The following is a 23858-nucleotide window of genomic DNA, read 5'->3' as shown; positions in this document are numbered from 1 at the left end:
TCTTGTAAGGTTCTTAAGAGAGGCGAACAAGAGGCTCGTTAGCCATTTAAGAACTACATCAAGATTCCAAGATACAGCGCCCCTATTCAGTTGCTTGTAAGTCTCGAAAGACTTAATGAGATCAGAGAGGTCCTGGTTAGAGTACAAATTCAACCCTCTATGTTTGAAGACAACTGAGCATAGCTCTGCATCCTCTAATAGTAGAAGGAGTGAGCCCTTTGGAACTTCTTAGATTGCGAAGGAAGTCAGCTATATCTGTTATTTGCTCTGACAAGTCTCCAAACAGTCTGAAGCCTGTCAGAGGGAGAGCAGATAACCCCTGGTGGAACCTCCTGAAGTGCAGTTGTCTGAGTAAACATGGACTTTGCAGAAGTAGCTTGGGGAAGTCCACTAGGAGACTCAGGTCTGGAAACCATTCTTTTCGAGGCCAGAATGGATCTATCAGGGTTACTGTCACATCGGAATGAGATTAAAACTTGCTTAGCACTTCCCTGACCATGCTGAATGGCAGGAAGGCATAGAGGTCCAGGTCCGACCAATTCTGCAGCATGGTATCTGTTACCTATGCCAGAGGGTCCGGGGATGGAGAGGAGAAGAGAAGAAGACAGTGGTTCCTCGATGTAGTGAACAGATCCAGCATTGGTCTGGCCCACAGCTTCCAGAGGTTGTCACAGACCTGTGGATCTAATGTCCACTCTGTAAGGAGGACCTGCCTCCAACGATTGAGTTCATCTGCTAGGACATTCATCTTCCCTGGGATGGAGCGAGCGACTATTTTTACTCAATTCTGGCCTGCCCAGAGCAGCAGATCCCTCGTTGCCTAGCAGAAGGAAAAGGAGTTGGTCCCATCCTGTTTCTTGTAGGCAAGAGCCATGGTGTTGTCTGAGTTGACTACGATTGCCTTGCTGATGACTGTGTCCGAGAAGGATAAAAGGCCTAAATGTATGGATTTGAACTCCTTGACATTTATGTGAAGGTTCCTCTGACTTGGGGACCATGTCCTGGAAACCTCCCTGTACCCCAGAAGAGCTCCCCAACCTAAATCTAAGGCATCTGAGAATAAGCTTAGGTTGGGTTCACAGGAAGTAGTGAATTCCCTCCCAAAAGCATTTCTGTAGACATCCACCATCGCAGGTCTGACTTGATCTCCATCGTGATAGGGAATACAAGAGTCAGGATGTGTTTTCTGCTCCAACTGGACCTGAGGAAAAACTGCAGAAATCTCATATGGAGTGTGCCTAACAGGCTCATCCATTGATTGGCCAAGCAAGATGGGAGAGCGAGAAAACTGTGGACTGTCTGCAGGAAAGATTCTATCCTCTTGGAAGACGGAAAAACCCGAAAACTTCGAGAGTTTGTCTTTGTTCCCAAACAGAGAATTTCCTGAGTCGGAGACATTTGAGACTTCTGGTGGTTGATAAGGATTCCTAACTCTTGTGTGAGGAGAAGGGTCTTCTGTAGGTTCATCATGCACTTCTCCCTCGATGATGAACAGAGGAGCCAATTGTTGAGGTATAGGCAGATGTTGATGCCAAGAAGATGGAGCCATTTCACGAGAGGGGCTATAAACCCTCATGAACACTTCAGGAGCCGTGGATAGGCCGAAGCATAAGGCCCGAAACAGGAAAACTTGTTCTCGAAGATGAACCTTAGAAACTTCCTGGAGTACGGATGTACTGGGACATGGAAGTAAGTGTCCTGCATGTCGAGTGTTATCATAGTTGCCCTGGTGAATGGATGATAACACAGACTGGTTCATCTCCATCCTGAACTTTGTTTTCTGGGTGAAGAAGTTCAGGGCGCTGACATCTAGGACAGGCCTCCAAACCCCTGATGACTTGGGGATCACAAAAAGGTGGTTGTAAAACCCCTCCGTGGAGCCGTCCTTTAACCCCTCTATGGCTTCCTTCTGGAGAAGGGAAGCAACTTCTTCTGAAAGGGCCAAATACCTTGAGGAGCCTTTTGAATATGCAGTCAATGCAATCAGAAAGGTAAAAAAGGGGAGGAAACTCCCTCAAGGGGATGAAGTGCCCTTCTTTCAAGACTTGTGCGATCCATGGCTCTGCCCCTCCAATGCTCCACCTTTCCAAAAAAAGGTTAAGTCTGGCTCCTACAGGTGCACGAAGGACATGCACATCATTTCTTGGCTGATGGTCTGGAGGAGGACTTTTTAATCGATCTGGCTGAGAACACACAGTCATACAGGACTTAGAGGGAAACTTCTGTCCACCCCAATGAAAGGGTTGTGGCTGAAGAGGTGAGGCATTCTTAGTGTCAAATGAAACAGGCTCCTTGGGGTGCTTTGAAGACTGAGCAAGAAGATCCTGTGTGGACTTCTTTTGAAGATACGTGACTATTTCCTTGACCGTGGCGCAAGGAAATAGGTAAGGTGGTCCAGAGGAGAAAAGAGTAAGGCTGATTTCTGCACTGAAGTCACTCCCTTCATCGTGAAGGAGCACCATAGCTCCCTCTTCTTCAGTACTCCCATTGAGAAAAGTGCAGCAAGTTCAAGAGATCTCTCTAATTCCCTGGTCCACGCAGGACAATACTCCTAAACTTTCTGAGGTGAAGTGCTCAGCAAGCATAAGGCAGTCTTCAATCTTCTTGGTTAGAGCTTCGACTGTCCAGTCAAGAAAACTTAGGACCTCAAATACCTTGAAGATATTTTTAACATGGTGGTCTAATTCTCCCGCAGAAAACATGATCTTGGCAGAAGAGAAGGCTGAACGATGAGCCAAGTCAATTAAGCCTGAGAAGTCCCCCTGGGGAGAGGCAGTGACTCCCAGGGAGGGAGCTTCTCCTGTGGCGTAGGCAAGATATCTCCTGCGCGTAAGTCTCGAAGGAGGGAAGGCAAAGGCAGCCTTGCCCTGTTCCCTCTTCTGAGAAAGCCAGTCATTGACTTCCCTCAAAGCCTTCTTAGAAGAAGAGGACAGTGCCATCTTAAGCAGACACGAGCTGGCATCAGGCTGATTCCTCATGAGGAAGGTAGAGGCAGGAGAAACTGGAGCAGCTAGGGCAAAGAAAGTCGGATAACTGGTCAAGAAAAACCTTAACAGAGCTGCATGTGCCAACGGAGCAGGTTCTTGATCCACTTCCTCTTCATCTGAAGAAACTGGAAACAACTGAGGGTCTTGAAGAGGCTTGGACAAAGCAGGAGCCGTCTGCAAATAGCCCATAATATCTGCCAATTGTCACTTGATGGGTGCCATGGACGGGTCCTTAGTCTCAAGCGCAGAAGAGCTCAGCGGAAGAGCGGGTGTCAAGCGCTTGACTGGCGCCAAACGCTCGTCTGGCGCCAGGCACTTGTCACCTGGCTCCAAGAGTGAGGGAGACAACGGGTGCCCAGAAGCGGACAACAGGTACTCGGAAGAAACCACTGGTACTGAGCACTTGGATGACATGAAGACACTGGGCGCCCGGAAGGTGAGTGGCACCTGGAAGAGGAGAGCTTTTTAAAGCTCTGACGCCAGGGAGCCAAATGCTGATGAGAGGTGGTGCTGCAGGAGGGTTGAGGGCTGTGGGGCAGCTCCTTAGGGTGCTTACAGGAAATAGGCGATGATCGGGACCCATCGTCCAAACGTCTCTTCTACAGGTCAGACACCCCTGGAAAATGCCATCGGCGCCTCTTGTTGAGGCTTGAACTGTCCGAGTCAGATGACAAATCACTCACATTAACAGAAACGCTTTTCCAATGGCAGTCTGTAGTCACAGCCTGAGTCACAGGCCCCAGTGAGGGGGCGGCTTCCCGTGGGCAAACCCCACTGGCCTCCCTTGGACATCCGGTATGTCTTCTCACAGGGTCAGGGGAGTGTGACAGTGACTTTTGTCCAGGAGAGCTGGCGGGATGGGCAGCCACCTCCTCCACTGGCACTACACTTTCACTTTTCGGTTTATCACTGATAACCTTCTCCATAAGGACTTTGACGGACACTCCTAATTCCACCCTAGAACTTACCATAGGTTCGAACTTATGATCGATTCTACCTTCAAGACTGGCAATGGCATTGGGGTTGGAAGCATGGGAGCCTGATACAGGAGTGGGTGGTACAAAGGTAGGAGGTATGGAGATAGGAGACAATGCTGAAATGGGGGAAGGAGGAATGGAATTAACATTTTCAACACTAGGGTTAGGAGTAGAATCAATGCTACGTGTCCTAACTGCCGCTCTAACTGCCGCCTTCCGCTTCCTACCCCTATTGAGTTTATCAAGGTGGGACTGCAAAATCTTCCATTGTTTTTCACTCGAGTCTTTACATTCATCACAGATATTCTCTTTTGAACATGAATGTCCCCTACAACCAGCACAAATCATGTGGAAGTCGTAAGTAGATTTAGTTAATTTGGTGTTATACCCCTCACAACAGTACCTAATACTTGAGGAACTGGAACCAGAAATAATGAAGTCACAATTAAGTCAAAACTAAGATGGTTATAAAAACCTACACTAGCACTAGTAAAAGAAGCTACACAAATGTAAGAATACTTCACCAGATCCTGAGATATAACTAAAAGGTCGATAAGAGAATTCAAAACGGAGCCACTGCAAACCATCAATGTTACTCTAGAGCTGGCAGAAATTAACTCAGCTCTTTTGCTACAAAAACAAGAGAAGCAATGGCGCAGCTTTTAAATTTTGAGCTGCCGCACGAGTGGAAATAATAGCAATGTAATTACTTGGTATGTTACATATATAAAAATAGTGTTACTATCTACGAATTTCTTTCATAATTTCTTTTCATCAAATTCTTTCCAGAAGTACTTTATCTGATATCTTTATAAACTAGAAAAATATATAAATACTTAATTTAAGATTTATTTTTTAAATGCTTACCTCTCCATTATATAGCTTTTGCTTCTGTGCCAGCAGAAGTTTGACAGATTTAAACAAGAAAAGAGAACACTTGGTTTTCTATGGATATCCTCCCTCTATCCATCAACTTCCCCCACCCCACACACACCAGGGGATTAATAGGTACAAACACCCGTAGCCAGCAGTCTACTTCTGTCCACTTTGAATGTGGGGAGGTAGGGAGGGCAAATTATATAATAGAGAGATAAGTATTTAAAAAATAAATCTTAAATTAAGTATTTATATTTTTGAAATTAACCTGATCTCTCCATTATACAGCTGACTCCCACATTTGAAGCAGGAAGTAGGCAAAGTGAAAATCAGCCAACCCTTAAAGGCTACTTAGTAACAAAATATTTGTACATAATTGTGTGTTGGTATTTCTATCATATTCACTCAGAAAGGATAATTCAAATGAAATGCTGTCAACTGGGTCACTGCCGAGTCAGGAAGTTGGGGAAAACACACTGGTATGCAAGCAGTTAGCCTGCCCAGGTAATTCCTTGGGTACAGTTGTACTCAGGTTCCAACTTCTTTTATGACTTGTGTGGCCTGGTTGGCAGCGTTCTGGTCTTTCATTTGAAAGACCTGGGTTCGATCCTGATATGAGTCAGAAATATGTTTCTGTTCCACACGTAACTGTGTTGATATTTCTATCATATTCACTCAGAAAGGATAATTCGAATGAAATGCTGTCAACTGGTCACTGCTGAGTCGGGAAGTTGGGGAAAACACGCTGGTATGCAAGCAGTTAGCCTGCCCAGGTACTTCCTTGTACTAAGGTTCCAACTTCTTTTATGACTTGTGTAGCCTGACTGGCAGCGCTCTGGTCTTTCATTTGAAGGACCTGGGATTGATCCTGATGTGAGTCAGAAAAGTATATAAAATATATATGCCTTATAAGCTAAGACAGCTAAGAATTTATTCTTACACAAATACAAATTCCTTACATGACTAACGTCAGACCTGGTGCCATACCAGACCAAACAGAGGAAGGGTACAACGGGCACATATCCGCACCGCTTTCTGATATGTCCCGGGTCACTGTCACTCCAAGTCATGAGGGAACAAGGGAGTGAGATAGGACGTGCCAAGGACAAGGCAATAAAAAGCGGGGGAGTTGACCCTTCCTCCGATACAGGAAACAAACCGAACTTACCTAAACTCTTGGGAGGGTCAATGAAAAAATGAAACACTAATAATAATAATAATAATAAAAAAAAAAGACTTCACCTATCAAATCTAATGCCCTGAATCGATGGAAAACTCATTTGGAGTAACAGATTGAAGAGAAGTAGCAGAGGACCTAACCAGTTACTAAATGGGAAATCAGACAAGACATGCATCCCTCTAAATTAAGTCTTACTAGTATTATTCTCTATACAGTAGTTGTTTCTACAACCTAATAAGCTCTCTTCATTAGCGATCAATTACCATATTTTACTCAATTACAATTCATATAGTTATCCAACCATAACTATTCCCTCAGCAGAACATACCCTGAGGTTAATAAAACTGGAATAATGCCGATTATGACAACTCTTAGGCCCTGTCCACACTAGCGGGCATGCCTATCGGGCACTTCCAGCTGTTTATATTTTCTCTCCCTTCCGAAGCAGTGTTACCAGACAATCGCATCGTCCTGGCTCCATACTCGGTCGGTCAGTATAGTGGAACGGTTATGGGAACAGTGTTTGCCCGTCACGCAGTGCCCGCTAGTGTGGACAGGGCCTCACCTTACAGGATCGTACCGAACAAATATTCAACAAAAAAAAGAACAAACCAACAGAAAAACCAAGTGCATCTGCTGAACTCCTACGATAGCCAGGGACAGAAGTAGACTGCCGGCTGCGGGTGTTTGTACCTTTTAGTCCCCTGGTGGGGGGTGGGGGAAGTAAATGGATAGAAGAAGGATATTCGTAGAAAACCGAGTGGTCTCGTGTTTTGTTTCAATCTATTGAACAAGTAAAAGCTATATAATGGAGAAGCAAGGTTCATTTCAAATCTACCAAATACTGTACAGTACAAGATCCATACGAATTATAAATAGATCACTGTACATTTACGATATCAGGACGTGGTATTCATGAAATAATAGGGTAATTTCATTTGCATGCTAAATATGCATGGGAATGCAATAATTAATTAAAGAAGCAAAAGGATACTAAATGAATGGATGTACACATAAGTTACTTAACCCTTAATGGACAGGAATCCTCATATGAGTATTAATATTATGCGCCACACGATTTGGCTGTATCAAGCGGGAAAGAGTTTCCATCACTTCAATGGCCCATAAATGAATGGTGGCAACTTTAGACTCAGCTCAGCTCAGAAAGTGGGCATCTCAGGGAGATCAATATTGTTCTTGACTTGATGGGGGGATGTCTTGCTCTCCTCTCTCCCATGACGTCTTTTTATTTATTTGCTCAAATATACCCAGTGATTGCTGTTGGTTTTAGTTCTTATCTTTTATAATATGATGTCAGTTATAATTGTAATTTTGCAGAGAAAAGTGCAAAGAAATATTAGAAAAAACATCCATACCTCCAAAAAAGTTACTGCATCTCCCGATCTCAGTAAATTTATGTAAATATTTTACAAGAAATATACTCAGAATTTGTTACTGATTTTAGTTCTTATCTGCTATGATATTGTGTGAGCTGTAATTACAATTTTACAAGATAAAATAAAATAAATTATTATAAAAAACATGTATAACTTTGTAAAATTTACGAGCATTTTGTAAAAAGAGGTCCCACACAGGGTTGTAAATAGTCATTTTCAACTTGTGTGGAAGGTAGCGAAAATTTTTTCGAATTTTTTTCTTACACTAAGAGCATTTGCATATCTTCCACTTTCCACTGATGTGTTTTTTCTTAAATTGACCAACCTTAAAGTTTACCCGGTCTGGGGGTGTGCATGATATATTAGCCCTTAAGGGTTAAATATACAAAATGATACAATAGCTTTGATAATACCCAGTTTACATACAAACAGCATGCATGTGCCTTTGGTCACTTAGTTCAAATTAAGGTCTTTATCAAAATACAGCAGTGCAATTTCAGAAAATGGAGAGATGCCAAGAGTTAAATGTATATGCATGGAGTGACTTATTGCACAAGAAGAAAACAATATTAAAGCTCTACAGTTGAAATACTGTACAGTGTCAAGAAGAGGGCATGCCAACAAAATTTCAGAAACTTCATATATGTTAATTTGTCTGCAAAGAAGCAAAAAAGATTAAAAAACAATACAGTACCGATTTCTTAATAAAAACTCGCTGTTTTTCTATAGCCTTACTGTATATCCAGCGAACTTTTCATACTAAAAAATTTTTTCCATTTTATTCACACTCATTTTATATTGTAGTTTTCACTATTACAGTTTATTCATTGTTTATTCATAGTAATATAAAGTTTAAACACAAATAGTACCTTATGAATGCAACTCACTGCCTGAAGTCCATCAACTGATAAAAAAATTCAATCTTTGCAAGAGAAAGTCACATGAAATTTTCCTCTAATTCCAGGAACATTTTCTCTAGGTATTCCATTAATGGATATCTACTATAAAAAATGATGCAGATTCAGACACTAAAACAATATTTTTGTATAACCTGATCAAATTCAAGAATCATTAGAAATTATATTAAACACAACTAAAGTTGATCACAAAAGTTGAAGTAACAAGTCACTTCAACATTGTCCAAAGGCAAAGACTCACCTCAGTGGATGTAAAGGAGCAGTATGTGCAGTGGAAATGAATAATTGGATTCTTGTCTGCAGCATGAGGGCATTCTGGCAAGGGACATGCACCACCAACTACAACGGTAAAATGCTGCTTATGGGACTCAAATAAGTGTAATCGATAGTGTGACAGAGCCTCTTTCACCTGAAAAAGAAATACATAGTGCAATGTAGAGAAAATCTTGAGGAAATTGATGATGAGATCTAAGAAATAAGACTTACCAATAACTCCAGCAAGAAAAACATCGTTAATATATGGAAATTAATAAAATCTACTTAAACTCAGAAATTGCAATTGCAATTCTCAAGTTACAACCCCATTGTTTCATTGCAAACCTATCATTCATACTCAGCCCAAATTTGCAGTCTGAATGGTCCAAACATTGGTTTTTCAAAAAAACAAACAGAATACCAGTACAGTAGAGCCACAGTTCATGCACCACTGGGAAGCTCAGTTACCTGTCAGTCACTTGCCTCAATTCTCCAAATATCTGTCAAGCTGGAAATAATTAGTCTGAGTCTCTCAGGCTTCTTTCTGATAGTGACACATGACTGATATACACTTGAAGGTCATGGTGAAATACATCCTTCTTTATTTCTAATTTTACTAGTGGAAGTGTTACCCTTTGGTATCGACTCAGGTCCTGAGAGATTTCAATTCACTTTGGAACAATGCATTCATTAGTTTTTTGCTCGTTGTTTTATCATCTGTACTAAGCTGAATTCTGGAAATGTATTTCAACTCCTTTTAAGTTTAGTTTTCTTGACAATAAGGGCAGTTAAGTGCTCTTCACAAACAAACACACTGAGTTAATTGCTTCTGTCTTAAGATTTTGAGTAATGATATAGCTTTGTGTACCGTCAATAGCAGCCTTTTTTTTTTTTTTCTTGGACCTCCTCTTAGGGTAGTACTCACTCTAAATCACCACTTAGTAAGTGAATTTTTACTATTTTGGCTTTGTCCTGTAACTACAATAATGAAATTTTTTTTATTGAATATACATGTATCACTACAGCAATTATTATTCTCACTCTTTAACACCATCACCTTTTAATTATTAATGGCCCAATACACCAACAAGGTTCTATTAGGTAAATCATCATATGTATTAATGTCTCAACTTGATGACTCACACCTGCTGTATAGCAGCTGCTGTGGCCAAGGACACTTGCCTAAATCCAGCTGTAAGACTTGCCATGTCTGGTTGCCTGCTCAGTGAGAGCTATATTTTAAGAGAGAGGAAAACTAACAAAAATGCCTGTAGGATTCAGACTTTGTGGACTGTTATACGTCATGAACTAAGGCTCTGATAACTCAAGGGGGTTATTCAAAGTAGGGATGACCCAAAGGGCTTATGTTTTGCAATAATGTGTGAATGAACAAGTGGAAGATGATCCATCCCCAATGTCTTCCTACTGAGGTAACATCTGGCCTGCCATGACATCAATACAAATGCAAACATTATATAAAAATTGGCAAGACTGGACTGGCACCATTTAGGTACCTGCATTCAAAACATAAGGCACACCCATGTTATGTTTAAAAGCAACACAAGTAGAGAAAGGCTCTGATTTCATGAATTTTAGCTCATACCTTCTCCACTTTGCCATCTAACATGTCACTACAGGTTCACTATTGCCTCAGTCAAGAGGAGGTTGCATCCCTTCTAACTTGCTTTCTCCACTGTCCTGCAGAGGGGACCAGTCCGGAGTTATCACCCCTGAAATCTCTGGTTTGCAGGTAGTTATGAATAGCATTCCTTTGACAAAGTAGAAGGTCCTCTTTGTTACTCATGACAAAAAGTCAAGGAAAGATTTTGTGGTAACCTCTACCACTTGTCACTTGGGTCTTCACTAAGAAGTCAGGTTCAAATGTGTCTCACTGATGTCCGACTTCAGCTACACATGACTTTTATAAACAGAGTGCGGCTGTAATATGTATATGCCAGTACAAAGCCTCACTTCAGTACAAGACCCATCAATTTTGCCTCTTGAAGTGGTTCACAGAAGACCTTATAAGACCTACAGACCTGGAAGAGGTCTCCATGAGGACGTTCAACTGACCCTTGAGGAACCTTCTTTTGAAGACTTGAACGGGCCTCTTCAACTCCACTGAAAAACCCATACCTAGTCAAAACAAACTTAAATGCCTTTGAGAAGATGGACATAATCTTTGATGGTAAAGACAAAGAAGTCCCTGCTTCATCGACAAAAAAGAAAGATATCTGGGATCACTGAAATACTTGAGTCAATTAGATCAATGCCCTTTTTACCGTACTGACCACAGAATCTGCTCCACTAAGCCTGGAAGAGGTTGCAGATTGAATCCCCATACGATCTTATAATGGCTGCTGCAAAAAAGAAGGAAGGCTGCTCAAGTAGTTTTTCCAGATCAGGAGATTCATAGGAATGTCCAACAATATGGCTAACAGGTCTGCAAACCACTACTGTTATGGCCACAGGGAATCTACAAGTCATTTTTGCATCCTCAGATACTTGGAATTAGATGAAACAACTGAGTATTCCTCTATACTGTACCAAGGATGAAATATTATGCCTATCTATATGGCTGCTGGGTCTAGCTGAATAATAAGGAGAAGTTGGTGGTTCATGCTCATCACAAAAAGACTATCCAATGCATCAATGGCATGACTTTCTTTTCCGGGCAGAGATTGTCTGCTATTATGTTCAGCCTTCTTGGAATGAACCGTGGAATCGCACTGACATTGTTTGCTTCCATCCACATGATGTCTACTGTTAGCTGACAAAGAATTTTAGATATTGTTACTCTCTAGTTTCTCAAGTGAGTCATCATCATCAGGTTGTTGGTCCTCACCTCTACACTTGACTTACAGTTATTTGGCCAGAAATCATCTGTAGTAGACTCTGTAGTAGTAAGGGGGAATGGCCCAAGCCCTCTTCTTCGAGTGAGTGTGATTCTGCCCGAGTTTCATCAAAGTTACTGCGCACTGCTCTCATGGGAGACTTAGTGCTTGCCTCTTGAGCATGAGATTGCACATGGTCTTGACAAAGTTGAAATGTAAGCCTGTGGAAATCTGGAACTGGAAGGTGGAGTTGCTAAGAGAAACATTTTGCAAGAAAGTAGTGACAGAAGCAGGTTCTCTCACGGAAGAATAGAGAAAGTCTGTTTAACTGCAAACTACCTGAATGAGGGAGAACGAGATGACTTAGAATTGTGAAATCCCTTGGATGAGGGGCTTGGGGCATGATCATTTTCTTTGACTAGCTACTTAATGTGAGAGCAGGCTGAACTATAAGGCAGAATTTTATGAAGTAACAGGACTGGAACTTTCTTTATAACAACAGACATGTTCAAGGTGTCACTTGTGGGAGACTGAATACCTGCTCGAGTACTATCTCTAAGAGAAGTCCTTTTGGATAATGGCGGGCTCTGCCTCTCCATAGTTCTCCCCTCAAGAATTATTACAAGAACAGGCAAAACACTCATGTGCCAGTGATCTCTAGTGCTAACAAAAGTGCTATCTTATAGGGTTACAAACAGGGATGCACAAGAATGAGGGATTCGAGATTTACGTCCAACACGAACATCAAATGTTCAACTGGTGCATCAACTGAAATAGCACTCTCTGCGTAAGATTTCATTCTACAAGCTCATGCACAAGAGGGGGTGGGGGTCATACCCCCACACACATAGCAAAGACTTCAACCCCCTCCCTTCAATGGCAGCAATTAGCTTTTGGGAGATGAGGTGGGGCTTCATTCATCCACATCCGAACACAAAGCTAAGTCACCTGGTAAATCCTGTAAGACCTTACACAAACTATCTTCCATAGGTTTGCATGAGACAGAAGATAACTCATCAACTTTTCATTTGTGACTTCTCTGCCCCAAAGAAGCTCTTATTACATACAGTACCTCAATCACGCAGAACTCAAGGGAACCGTAGAAGGCTCTGCTGTACAGGAAATACCCCCATCTGAGGCACATGAACACTTATAGCACACCCTTTCTAATATGCAATTGTCATCAATCACCCATCCAAAATTTACATGTAGTGGAAGTCAGTTCTTGCATACAAACCTGTCCTCAACGAAAAATACATTTCAGTAATAGAGAATAAACTACTACACTGTTTACCAACAGTTCCAAAACATCTGACTTACTGATGGCCTTAGCTAAGCTCAGTGAAGAATCATAAAAGATATGGAAAGGATCAGCTTGTGACTGTAATGAGGTAACCACACAAAAATCACAATAAGGGAATTACCCAGTCAGCATTTATGAAAATATTGATGAAAAACCACTAATCATTACAAAGGACATGATCTATATGAACAACTTTGCTAAGAACTAGTGAGACACCACACTCTGAAGTATTACTTAATGAAGCATATTGCAAATGACATCTTTCATGGAATATATAAAACATGGAAAATAACAAAAACCTAACAGCCCTACACCATTAGCATACCAAACTGAAAGTGGTATGAAAACAAAACCCAATGCTCAACAGAGTGGGAGTTTATAAATGAAAGACCCCACTTAGTTAGATAGCTTACTGGCAAGTAACTATCCCCATAGCAAACACTTTCCAAGCTTATTAAAATGGTTGTAATAGAAAAAAGTAAGAAAAAAAAAGACCTAAACAAGAAAGACCCATCACCTGAATGCAAATTAAGGTAGCAAAGAATGAAATAATGTTACTACAAATTTAAAAGTGAAATGAGCATGAAAATTCTGGGAGCAAAATCTGGAATGACTTTTACTGCTATTAGAGGGCACTTTCAAGCCTGGATGTACGGACAACAAGGTAGAAGCTCTTCCAATCTTTAGCCTGAATATAAAATAAGCAGGTGCATATTTAGGGCTAACATACAGTGATGAGTGGTATAGAACAAATGTGCCTCATTGTAAAAACATAGCATTCATTACGTAAGGTAGCAAAACCTAAACCTCCTGAGAATATAATTTCCATGTGTGAACTTTTGCATCTTATGCTTTATTGTTGTTGTCTTCATGTTCTGGAATATTGTATATGCATAATTTTCCTCATAAAATTCTGATGGTTACAAGTTTTAACTCTACTGATGGTCCAAGGAGCAGTAAGTTTGGTAACAGGACACGTTCTACATTTATTGATTCATTAAGTCAAGCACCTCTAACAAGAAAATGTAGGTGATGATTATTTACTGTGATGTCACTCTTAAAATAAACTTTGAGTAAAATAACCACTTGTTTGTACTTTTATTTACTGAGCTTGGTACAGTTGTTAGGTCACAGTGTGGAAACACTGGGGATTCATTGCTTTCCTTTCAACTTGTAATGATACATTTGGGGATGATCTAAGTGCAGACTCTCAAAGCATCATCCATCGACTGAAGCTAAGTTTTTTACTGTTAAATCAGTTGCTGTTTAATATACAGTTTTTGTTTCCATTGCCTATTACTGATAGAAAAGCTGCTTTATACAGCAACAAGTGTTGATTTGTCAGCACCTCAGTTTGTATACTGTTCTGATTACTGTACTTCTTATCTATGATTTATGAGTTTTACAGTTCAGATGTGTAATAAAAATTAAATACAAGATCTTTATTGCTTCAGTGATAGATGTCAATTATTCCTGTATTTTCAGTTTTAGTTTTATTTCAATTTAGCCCCTTTGCAGATTATGACTGCTTTTGTTTTCTCAACAGATAACTGAAACCTGTTGAGATGGTTTGGTATGCCATGAAGAGGGGAGCTAAGAAGTCAGTCACAAAAGGCTTAGATGCTAACCCACATAAGATGGAAATTCCAGCAAAAAAGTATACAAGACAGAAGAGAGGAGGGAATTCATTACACATACAGTATACCCTAAGAGGAAACCTGGCATGAAAACATTACTGATGATATGTATACATCTACACCTTCAGGTGAGTATTCCTTGGGAACAATTAGTGTACTACAAGATGTATGTGGGTTTTTATACAAGCTAATAATCTACTGCAAGACCTGCTGTCTCTGTGGCCATGACAATTACAATGAACCTTACTGATAGTTTTGCTGCCACCTCTATCATACTTATAAATTCATCCAAGTCCCAAGCTTTAATAAAAGAGTAGTGTTTAACATACACTTAAAGTAAGTCTTGTAATATATAAAGACCAAAACCTTGTAACACAACTTATGTTTGGTGCAAAAAAACAACTGGTCTTGATAAAGTCCTTGCCAGCAGCAGAAAGCTTTCATTGCACTGGCAAGTATTTACATGAGAGTCCAGTGATGAATGCCAGGAAGTAGCATTACCACAGTACAGCTGGTCTCTTGATCAGCATACTTAAGCAACATCAGTGCTATTCAGTACTTGGATTTGAAGACACCAATGAATGCCTAATGCTGCTGGCAATTAGCTTCAATGACCTTACCAAAACTGTATGTGAGTAGGTGGTCTTTCTGCTTCAACCCTGACAAAAAACAAAAACAATGGCACAATACATAAAAATTGATGGTTACCTGCCCTTATTTATGCTGAGAAAACTAACTCAACCCGAGACAAATATCTGCAACAAAACCAGTGAAAAAATTTATTTAATGTCTTGCAACAAAACCATGAGTGTATGAAACAATCTGCATGAAAAAGAATGCACAAACTTTTTGAAAATGTAAACCAAAGCCAAAAGAGTAACCAACACTACCAAACAAAATTAAAATAGAATGCAATCTGACATCAAAGTAAATTCCTCATAAAAGCATACATTGTAGTCACACTACCAAACTGAATATCACTAAGGATGAAGTAAATGAAATGAGGTTAAAACCATTAATCAGAGGTGCACTCATTTGTACATCTGCTCGAAGGAAAACCAACTCTGGGAATGTGAACACTGAACAGGTGGAACTATGGACACATCCTAGAAGACAAAGGTCTCAATGACCACTTCACTTGTTGAAGCAACTCTTCCAGGGACAGTTCATGCACCTTTTAATGGCAGTATAAGCATTACTGCAGAGAAAATAGGAGTTCTTTAATGTGTATGGACACGAAACATCTTCTTTACTGACAACCATCCCAGCATAAGTATAAAGGCTTAAGTTTTAAAATAAACAAGTAAGCTAAACATACCCTAACTTTAAATTATCAAAGATAGCATATGCACGGCATTCTTTTGTGTCTATAATAAAGAGTACAGGTCCATTCTGAAGACTGACACCATACACAGTTGTATATGTAGCATCAGCAATTCGACTTGAAATATGCCTTGCTTTAAACTAAAATAAACTCCTGATGAATACAACTTTGAGACAGAATTCTTATAGAATGACTTTGAGATGAGATAACCAATTGTTAAAGAGATGAATTGCCTGGAATTATTCTTATATAAGCTCAGATGCACCACAAGAAAAAGAAAATACATTGCTGATTTCCTGAACAGAAAACTGCCATCTACACATCTGTAACTCTTCTTTCTTCTACACTTATACTGTATTTAAAAAGTTTTAATGACACATTAAAAAAATCTGTAAACCTTCTGAATACCACATACAGTATATAAAAAGATAAGGTATATATGTACATTTGCTTATTTATTTTGATACTACAAAGAGACTATCAAAAGTTACTTTAGCTACTTCAAAATTTAGTCACTGGTAAAATTCCAGTGTCAATGTATCAAATAAGTTTAATGATTGAAAAACAAACATGAACCTCTAATTATCAACATATTTTAAAAGGCATACAAAATTTAAACAAACTTTTAAGTTCCACAGGTACAAACATCTTATTACAAATGCCTCATCATTCTTAACTGGGTATCAAGACATCAGTAAAAATAAGATGCTTATGACTCATATGGACACAAGCTTCATACATGGTCAACTCACTACAAGTGGAAAATCAATTCAGTAGAAGTCATACTGTACACACATTATGCAGTTCTCAAACCACTAGTGAATAATCAATACTGGAGCAGTTCAGTGCCTTTCCTTCAAGCTCTAAAGACATGCAGTGTGGAAGTAATACAAACTGAAATAAAAGCTTCACTCTCTCTCTCTCTTTGTCCTCAGTCATAAGTAATAATACCCTCTCTTCAAATTACCCTTTTAATTATACGATGTCTATTATCATAATTTAATCACTCAACCACTAAATATAAAAAGAACTACAACTCAGGAACACACTTCCCCTATCTCAGTATCAGCCATTTTCAGAATGTTTAACTAGAGGTGCATACACATGGCTATTACACAGTACTGAAACTGGAGCAAACAAGTTACGCACAATACTGAATGATCATCTATTATACATTTTGTTATTCAAGTAGGTACTACTATTTCATATACAGTATTTTCTGACTCTAACAAACAGCATAAACCCAAAACCTAGTATATTATGTACTACGGTATTACCAAAAGCACTGAAACTCTACAGGTGTAACTAGTATCTAAACGGGTTACTTATGCTAACTTATAATTTACAGGATAAAGTACAGCATAACAAGAAAAGCATAAATCTTGTAATACTCAGAACTCCTGTATCACCTGTATGAAACTGGAAGCACAGCGTCTGCACTGTAGGACGCCAACCTGAGCCTTAAATTCACCGTCCTTAGAATCAATAGTTGCTAAAGCAGGAAGGAACTGGCTGCCCAGGATCAAATCTACACGGGGGAACAAAAAGATGGAAAAAAAGAAAATATGCAATTGTCAGTCCAGCTGTAACAATGTGGTTTCAAATACGTCCTAACATTACAAAAGGTATAGTCTATTGATATATTTACAGGAAAAAAATGACATAAACGATTATTGTTTTAACTGACATGCAACAAAAAATATACTGGAATATATGATTTTCATATTAGAACTGTGTAACCCTGTTACCTGTGCCCTGAAACTAAAGAATGTACGACTAACGCAAAATCTTTCTTAAATACATGTACGACATATATATTAGACTTCTATAACCTACAACAACTGGTATTAAATCTAACTAACTGACCAGTGCAACAACCTGGACTTTTACAAAAATATAAAACACATTCACAAGTAACAACAGAAAAAGAACTCTGAAGTGCTTCACACAGTACCAAGCATTTAAAAAAAAAAGAAACTACAGAACAACACTTGAAAACATGCACAAGGGTTCCAATGGAAACCTTCAAGAACTTCTACTTATTAGTGGACTTAAGAGACCCATAATTTTCACCTAGACACTCTTCATAAAATAATTCCTTGTACAAATATTTTAAGCACCTATCTTTCAACTTTTATTCTGGATATATGATGCATTTTGCACCAAATCTCCTTTTAAACAGCTTAAAAGTCGTGACTTATCAGTCTCCTTAAACTACTTCAGAATAATTACAATAGCTGGCTATAACTCAAAATTTTCATTTTCTATGTGGATAACAATCCACAGTAAAAATAACTTCTTTAAAGGAACTAACCAATTATATGGGTGGGGCTAAAATATTCATTAATAAACAAGGTACCAAAGCGATACTTGAGTATGACTAGTGTCATGAGCATCAAAAAGAGGAAGGACAAGACAGGTACGTTAGAACTACTATATTTACTAGGCTACAATCACTGAGCAGCCAAATTTTAAGAGCATTTCTCAGTCACATTCAGAAGTAAAGGGAAGAGCCAATCACATCTCAGAAGTACAAGGAAGAACCAGTCACATCTCGGAAGTAAAGGGCAGAACAGAGTGACATTTCCAAAAAATTAAAACAACGGTACTGTAATTATCTAAACAACAGAAGAACTGTCTACAATTACAGTGCAGATAAATGGTCATTTCCACCAATACTATTGGCAAGAGTAATTACTCACAGATCTGAGAGATGCACCAAGCAAGACACCAGGCAGACCTATGGGTCTTCTTGTAAGACAAAGCACTTCATTTATCAGGCAGACATATGGGTCTTCTTGCAAGACAAAGCACTTCATTTATATCTCATGCATGCTTCCTTGTGGCCACAATTCTAAAGGAAAACAGAACATGTCCTATTTCCTACATTCTAAAGAAGGTGAGAAGCAAAACCTTGTCAAGATAATAAAGGGAAATGTTAATTTTTATCTACAAGCTGCCTTTTGGACAATCAGGGGGAAAAGTAGAATATCAGGGAAACACCCGAATACCCTTCATATGCCTGCTTGTCAACTATGCATTTTTCTGAACTAAGGATAGGAAAATAAGAGAAGGTAGTCACTGACCACCTGACAGTGAACAAACATCAACTGAAAACACAATCCCAAATCCAGGCTTGAGAAGCTATCAGTAAGGCTACTAAGAGCAAACAGGTGTTCCAGCCATTTCTACCTCAACCCTTTGACAACTGAGTAACAGAATACTCCTAGCTGCATACCTAAAGAGAAAGTAACAATACTTGTAGGGCATTGCTTGACTTCTCGAAAGTTTAGTAAGAACCTGAAGGAGTTATCTTCCCTATTAGTAGCGTATTGGGGAAGGCAGGCTGTCAAGTGTTGGTACTGTTCCTTGACTCATGTAGAATATGACTGGGCTGGCTATCATACATTTCACAGTCTTTTTTTGCATAAGCAATTAAAAAACTGCAGACCACATGAGGTACTTCTTGACGACTAACTCCTATTTGAAGGAGCGAGTGTATCTCCTTTTGAATGTGAAAACAATCTTCATTTCCACTCATAAGATTCTTTCTTAAAAGTGACTGTAATATTTCTATAACTCAAACCTATTACAACTCATTACCATAAATAAAAAGTTAAGTATATCTAATCCTAGACACTTGAATATTAGTGTTATTCACTCAAGTTTCTGAAGTCCAAGTTGCAATGTTTTAGGGGTTGAAAAAAACAAAATAACTTACACTTACAAGCAAAAACTGATACACTTAAAGAAGATATATGATAAAACACCAAGTGATATACTGTACTGTATATGGAAAGAAACATTATGAAATAAAAAGGGTATATACAATTCATAATCAACAGAACCATACAATAAGGAATCGCAATGAATACACATACTGTATACTGCAAACAAAACAAATACACCTAGAACCCATCATAGTTGCAGTAAACACATAGAAACTAAAATTTAATAGGAAAATTGAATACATACAATTACAGTAACCATTATCCATTTGTTGAACACTTATCATTCATAATACTATTAAAGATAACCACTATTCAAACAAAGGTAAATTAAAGCAACACAGCAATAGGACTTAAATCTGACCTACAACACACAGAGATGATCAGAACTGGTATTTTTAGAAGCTATAATGATAAAGAGTTTTTAATATGTACATTCATAATGCAGTGGCTTATGAGAGCTAAAAAATTCAACTTTTTGTTTTGGTTAAACAATCCAAAAATACCTGCCCATCAGACAAAGAATCTTCTCACAACCACTAAAATAAATCCTTAAAACTAATAGACAAGGATAGATAAAGATTTCAAGTACAGAATGCAGCATTAATATTCTTATTCAAAATCAAAATGATGACTATTGTGCCATTCTAATCCATTCAAGGCCTGTGGTAATTCCAATGTCTACAAAATACTTTCAAGGCTATGTGAGAAATACTATATAAATTCTGAATTAAATGACAAATATATACTAAAATAAGAAACAAAACAATATTACAAGATCTGAAACAACTTCTTGCCAGGCAGTTATATTTCAACAGCTCCTAAAGAGTCAACCATCCCAAACTGAACCTAAAAACATAAGACAACATTCAAGAGTCTTATGAAAATCTTACAACTTGAATACTTAAAGAAAAAGACCTGAAACATTCCTAGCTGAGAAAGATGTGTCCAACAAAAGTTTATTGAATATGAAATTCAAATTATGTCAACCTGGTTTCACATGATTATACAGCATGTGGCTGCTCTACCCCAGGGTTAGGTGAGCACATCATTAAAAAAATCTTTACTTTGGTATACTGTCCATTCTCAATCACCACCTTGACTGGCTGGAAGCAGCCATATTTATGTATGCTAACTGTATAAGTTCTTGATGTTCAAATACGAAACAACAACGCTAACATGAGACACAAAAGGTAAAAAATATTTCTAACTGTTTACCAGTTATTTAACTTAGGCATTTAAACATGCTGCTCGTAAATGAACTCAAATTATGAAACCACTAGTATATATGTCCAGCAAACTACTTCACAGTTACTATTCACTGAATGATTTTTGCATGATGAATTTCACATAAGTACAAACCTCTAAAAATGATTATGCATTTAAAGATAAACTATGATGAGATAGCAAATCTCTGAACTACTTTGGCACAGACAAGACCAGCACATCTATGCCTGGTGGGGTATTGTTAGGCCATCAACAGCCTATTTTGACATCAGTGCCCTTTGAAACTATGATGTTAGTTTGACACATGCAAATAAAGATGAGTAAATTAAAAATCATTCTGAAAAGTGGATTAATGTCCCATTATGCATAAAGTTACACTGCATAACCTTTGAAAAGCTCTCCTGTACCTGTCAAGCATCATGACAAGCTGCATGTAAAATGAGAGCATTTTTTGTTGCAAACCACACACACTTTTAAAACCTCACCAATCTATCAAAATTAAAATTGTTGACTTAAGCCTTACAGAGAAGGATACAACTCAGCACAACAACTACAAATCCAATCAGCCATTTAATATTCTTGCAAGCCCTCCCCATGGTAGGTTACTACCCACAGTATGGCTTTTACAGCACACTGCAGACAGCACTACAGGTTCTTTACAGCAACCCTTTGGCCACCAGCTGCACTGCTTCCTGTTATTTCATTTCCATCCCTGCTCTTTGGTCTCTCCCCACCTCAATGTCCAACTTCTTGGACAGTGTTCTGCTCCCATTTTCCATTCTAATTTCAGAACCAATCTTTCGGTTAAGCCAATGAGTCTCAAAACATGACTCGGTGATCTGACTTCCTAATTCACAATACTCTCGCAAACTCACATAAATTCTGGATAATAAAACTTTTTTTTTTTCTTTTAGAAAAGTCTCTTCAGCTGGGTGCCACAGAAAAAGACTTGCACGCCAATGCCTGAATTAACATCTAGTCCTTTGAACCTAAATTGCCTCTTTATTAATAAAGTTACACAATATAACATAACCTTCAAAAAATAAAAACAAACGCTTCATATTAGGTAGAGGTTGTACCAAATGCTACGAGTAATAGGTTAGTAACTGATGTTGTAGGCAGGTTACTGACAACTGTTCAATAATTCTATACATTGGAAGCAATGATTACCTATGGTCACTTGATTACAACCTTGCCTGAACATCATACTTCAGCCCTTATATCTGGCATTATATACAAAAGCCTAAACCTAATAAGCTACAATCAAAAACATTCAAAATGCAACAGTTTAACCTAGCCAAACTAGAATGTTCTGTTATGGTACACACTAATATAATTTTTAGCAAGTCAGTTGGTGGATGAATGTCTTAGAACTGCTTCATCAATAAACATTGGCCTATATCTTCAAGTTATTAATGGTTTGGGTGAAATAATCTCAAAGACTGCACAAAATGCACTAAATATTCAATAGACATACTTCTCATGACTACATAACAGTGTGGTGGGTGACAATGCATATTTCCTTAAATTTTCGAAGAACAATGCATACATATGCTCTCAAACCATTATCTGCACACAACAATGGCTCATTTCCAACGTGAAAAATCCAGGAACCTAGGTAATACAGCATTCACTATTTGCAACATATTAGGCTACCTGTTAAAAGAGATTACCTTAGTTTTTTAGCCTAGGCCTGGGTCAAGTCTAAAATTACTGATTTTTCAATTGCTAAAGTAAACAACCAGGGTCATTCTGCCTAATCCAGATGTGCCCAGACAATGAGCACAGCCTGGTCTGGGATAGGCTACCATATCTTAGTACAGTCACCTAGACCTATATCATACGACTTTGTTTGGCCTAATAGCTTCGCCGACTTTCGCAAATTTTATTAGTAAAATTGGGATTTCAAGTGCTAAATATGAAATTTATACTGGACTGGTTTTCCTCCTAATGTATAACTGGAGGGGCCTACTAGGCCTACGCTAGCAAAGTATGGGCACCTAGTCAATAGTGTCTGTAACATAAAGGTGCCGGCATCAATTATATGTAGCCTAGCACTGAAATGCAAAAGGTTCTATGAAATTTCACCTTAAAAGTCTAATAATGATGCAATTTACCGACTCCCAAGCCCAGTGTATTGCAACAAAGGAACGATCTGATAATGACAATAGGGTCACCCATTACCCATCTGAATAGTCTAATTGTACTCCCATTAACTCATGCAAAAGGAAAATCAAAATAAAAAATAAAATGACACATTCATGCACAGGCAGACAAAGAGGTTTCATTACAATTAATATCCCTTTTCGTTTCTCAGCATCGGCATTACGATCTTTTTTTTTTTTTTAGGGAATAGGACAGGTTTGGTCAAATTGCATAATTACAAATATATTTTATGAGTAAATGTGACAGGTGTCATATGGTTTAATTACAAATCATTTTTTTACCGAGAAAAGGGGACAGGTCTGGTCAAATTGCTTAATTACAAATAATTTTTTGAGAAAATGGGACAGGTGTCAAATTGCTTAATTACAAATCATTTTTTGCATTTTCCTTTATTTACTTCAGACCCAATAAAATGGCAAACGAACATCTTAACGCATAATTTAAATTCCTCATGCTAAGAATTGTGAATCGTGATATCAACTGGAATTCATAAAATAAGAAAAAATAATTCAAAAAGTCAACCTTCAAATGGTGTGGTTTCGACTAAGGTCATTTTGGTGTACAAACGCTCGCTGATCCCAGGGCTGCCAACACCTGCAAATGTAAATAAATTAAGCTAATTACGGTAAGCTCACAAGTTTTCGGGGAATTTAGCATATAAATTTATATATAAATGTTAAATATATATCTTAATAATGCTACACAAAAACAGATCAACTAAAATTATGGTGCATTTCACTTTTGTAATTTACCTTAGAAGATGCCAAATCGGAGGAGTTGGTACGGCAACAGCAAAACATGATCTCGTTTTGTGTATATTACCCCCGCTAAATGTATATATAAATTTATGCATAAAATTGTTTGCACTGGCGATTTCTCTGACATTTTCAAATAAATCATTCGCCGGTTCGAAACGGAGGCACCGAACCGGTAAAAGCGACTTAATTACATAAATATCTTTCTCGCGTGTGCATCGACGAGTTCTGTGAGTCCTCCTCCTCCTACTCGGTTAATCAATATGCCACTACCGAGTCCCCCATGAATTTTTCC

At 38.6% G+C, this 23858-nt stretch overlaps 1 protein-coding gene across 3 annotated transcripts in view; it reads right to left on the bottom strand.

Moving 5' to 3' along the window:
* LOC136852631 (uncharacterized) overlaps positions 1 to 23858 on the bottom strand; it is a 56268-nt gene that overhangs the window by 32013 nt on the left and 397 nt on the right. Inside the window, exons 1-4 of one of the 3 annotated variants that reach the window (XM_067127560.1) lie at positions 23561 to 23858; positions 23331 to 23402; positions 17097 to 17215; positions 8576 to 8743 (exon numbers count right to left, since the gene is read on the bottom strand). The exon at positions 23561 to 23858 is cut by the window's right edge and continues 136 nt beyond it. In XM_067127560.1, the coding sequence (XP_066983661.1) occupies positions 8576 to 8743; positions 17097 to 17215; positions 23331 to 23361 (318 nt within the window). In that variant the 5' untranslated portion in view covers positions 23362 to 23402; positions 23561 to 23858. The remainder of the gene's footprint in view (positions 1 to 8575; positions 8744 to 17096; positions 17216 to 23330; positions 23403 to 23560) is intronic. The other 2 variants (XM_067127559.1, XM_067127562.1) reach the window with 2 other exon arrangements.

This window comes from Macrobrachium rosenbergii, chromosome 25, assembly GCF_040412425.1.
Source record: "Macrobrachium rosenbergii isolate ZJJX-2024 chromosome 25, ASM4041242v1, whole genome shotgun sequence".
Taxonomy (NCBI): domain Eukaryota; kingdom Metazoa; phylum Arthropoda; class Malacostraca; order Decapoda; family Palaemonidae; genus Macrobrachium; species Macrobrachium rosenbergii.
Note: the sequence above shows the minus strand (reverse complement) of the source record. Positions and strands in the feature narration are given on the sequence as shown.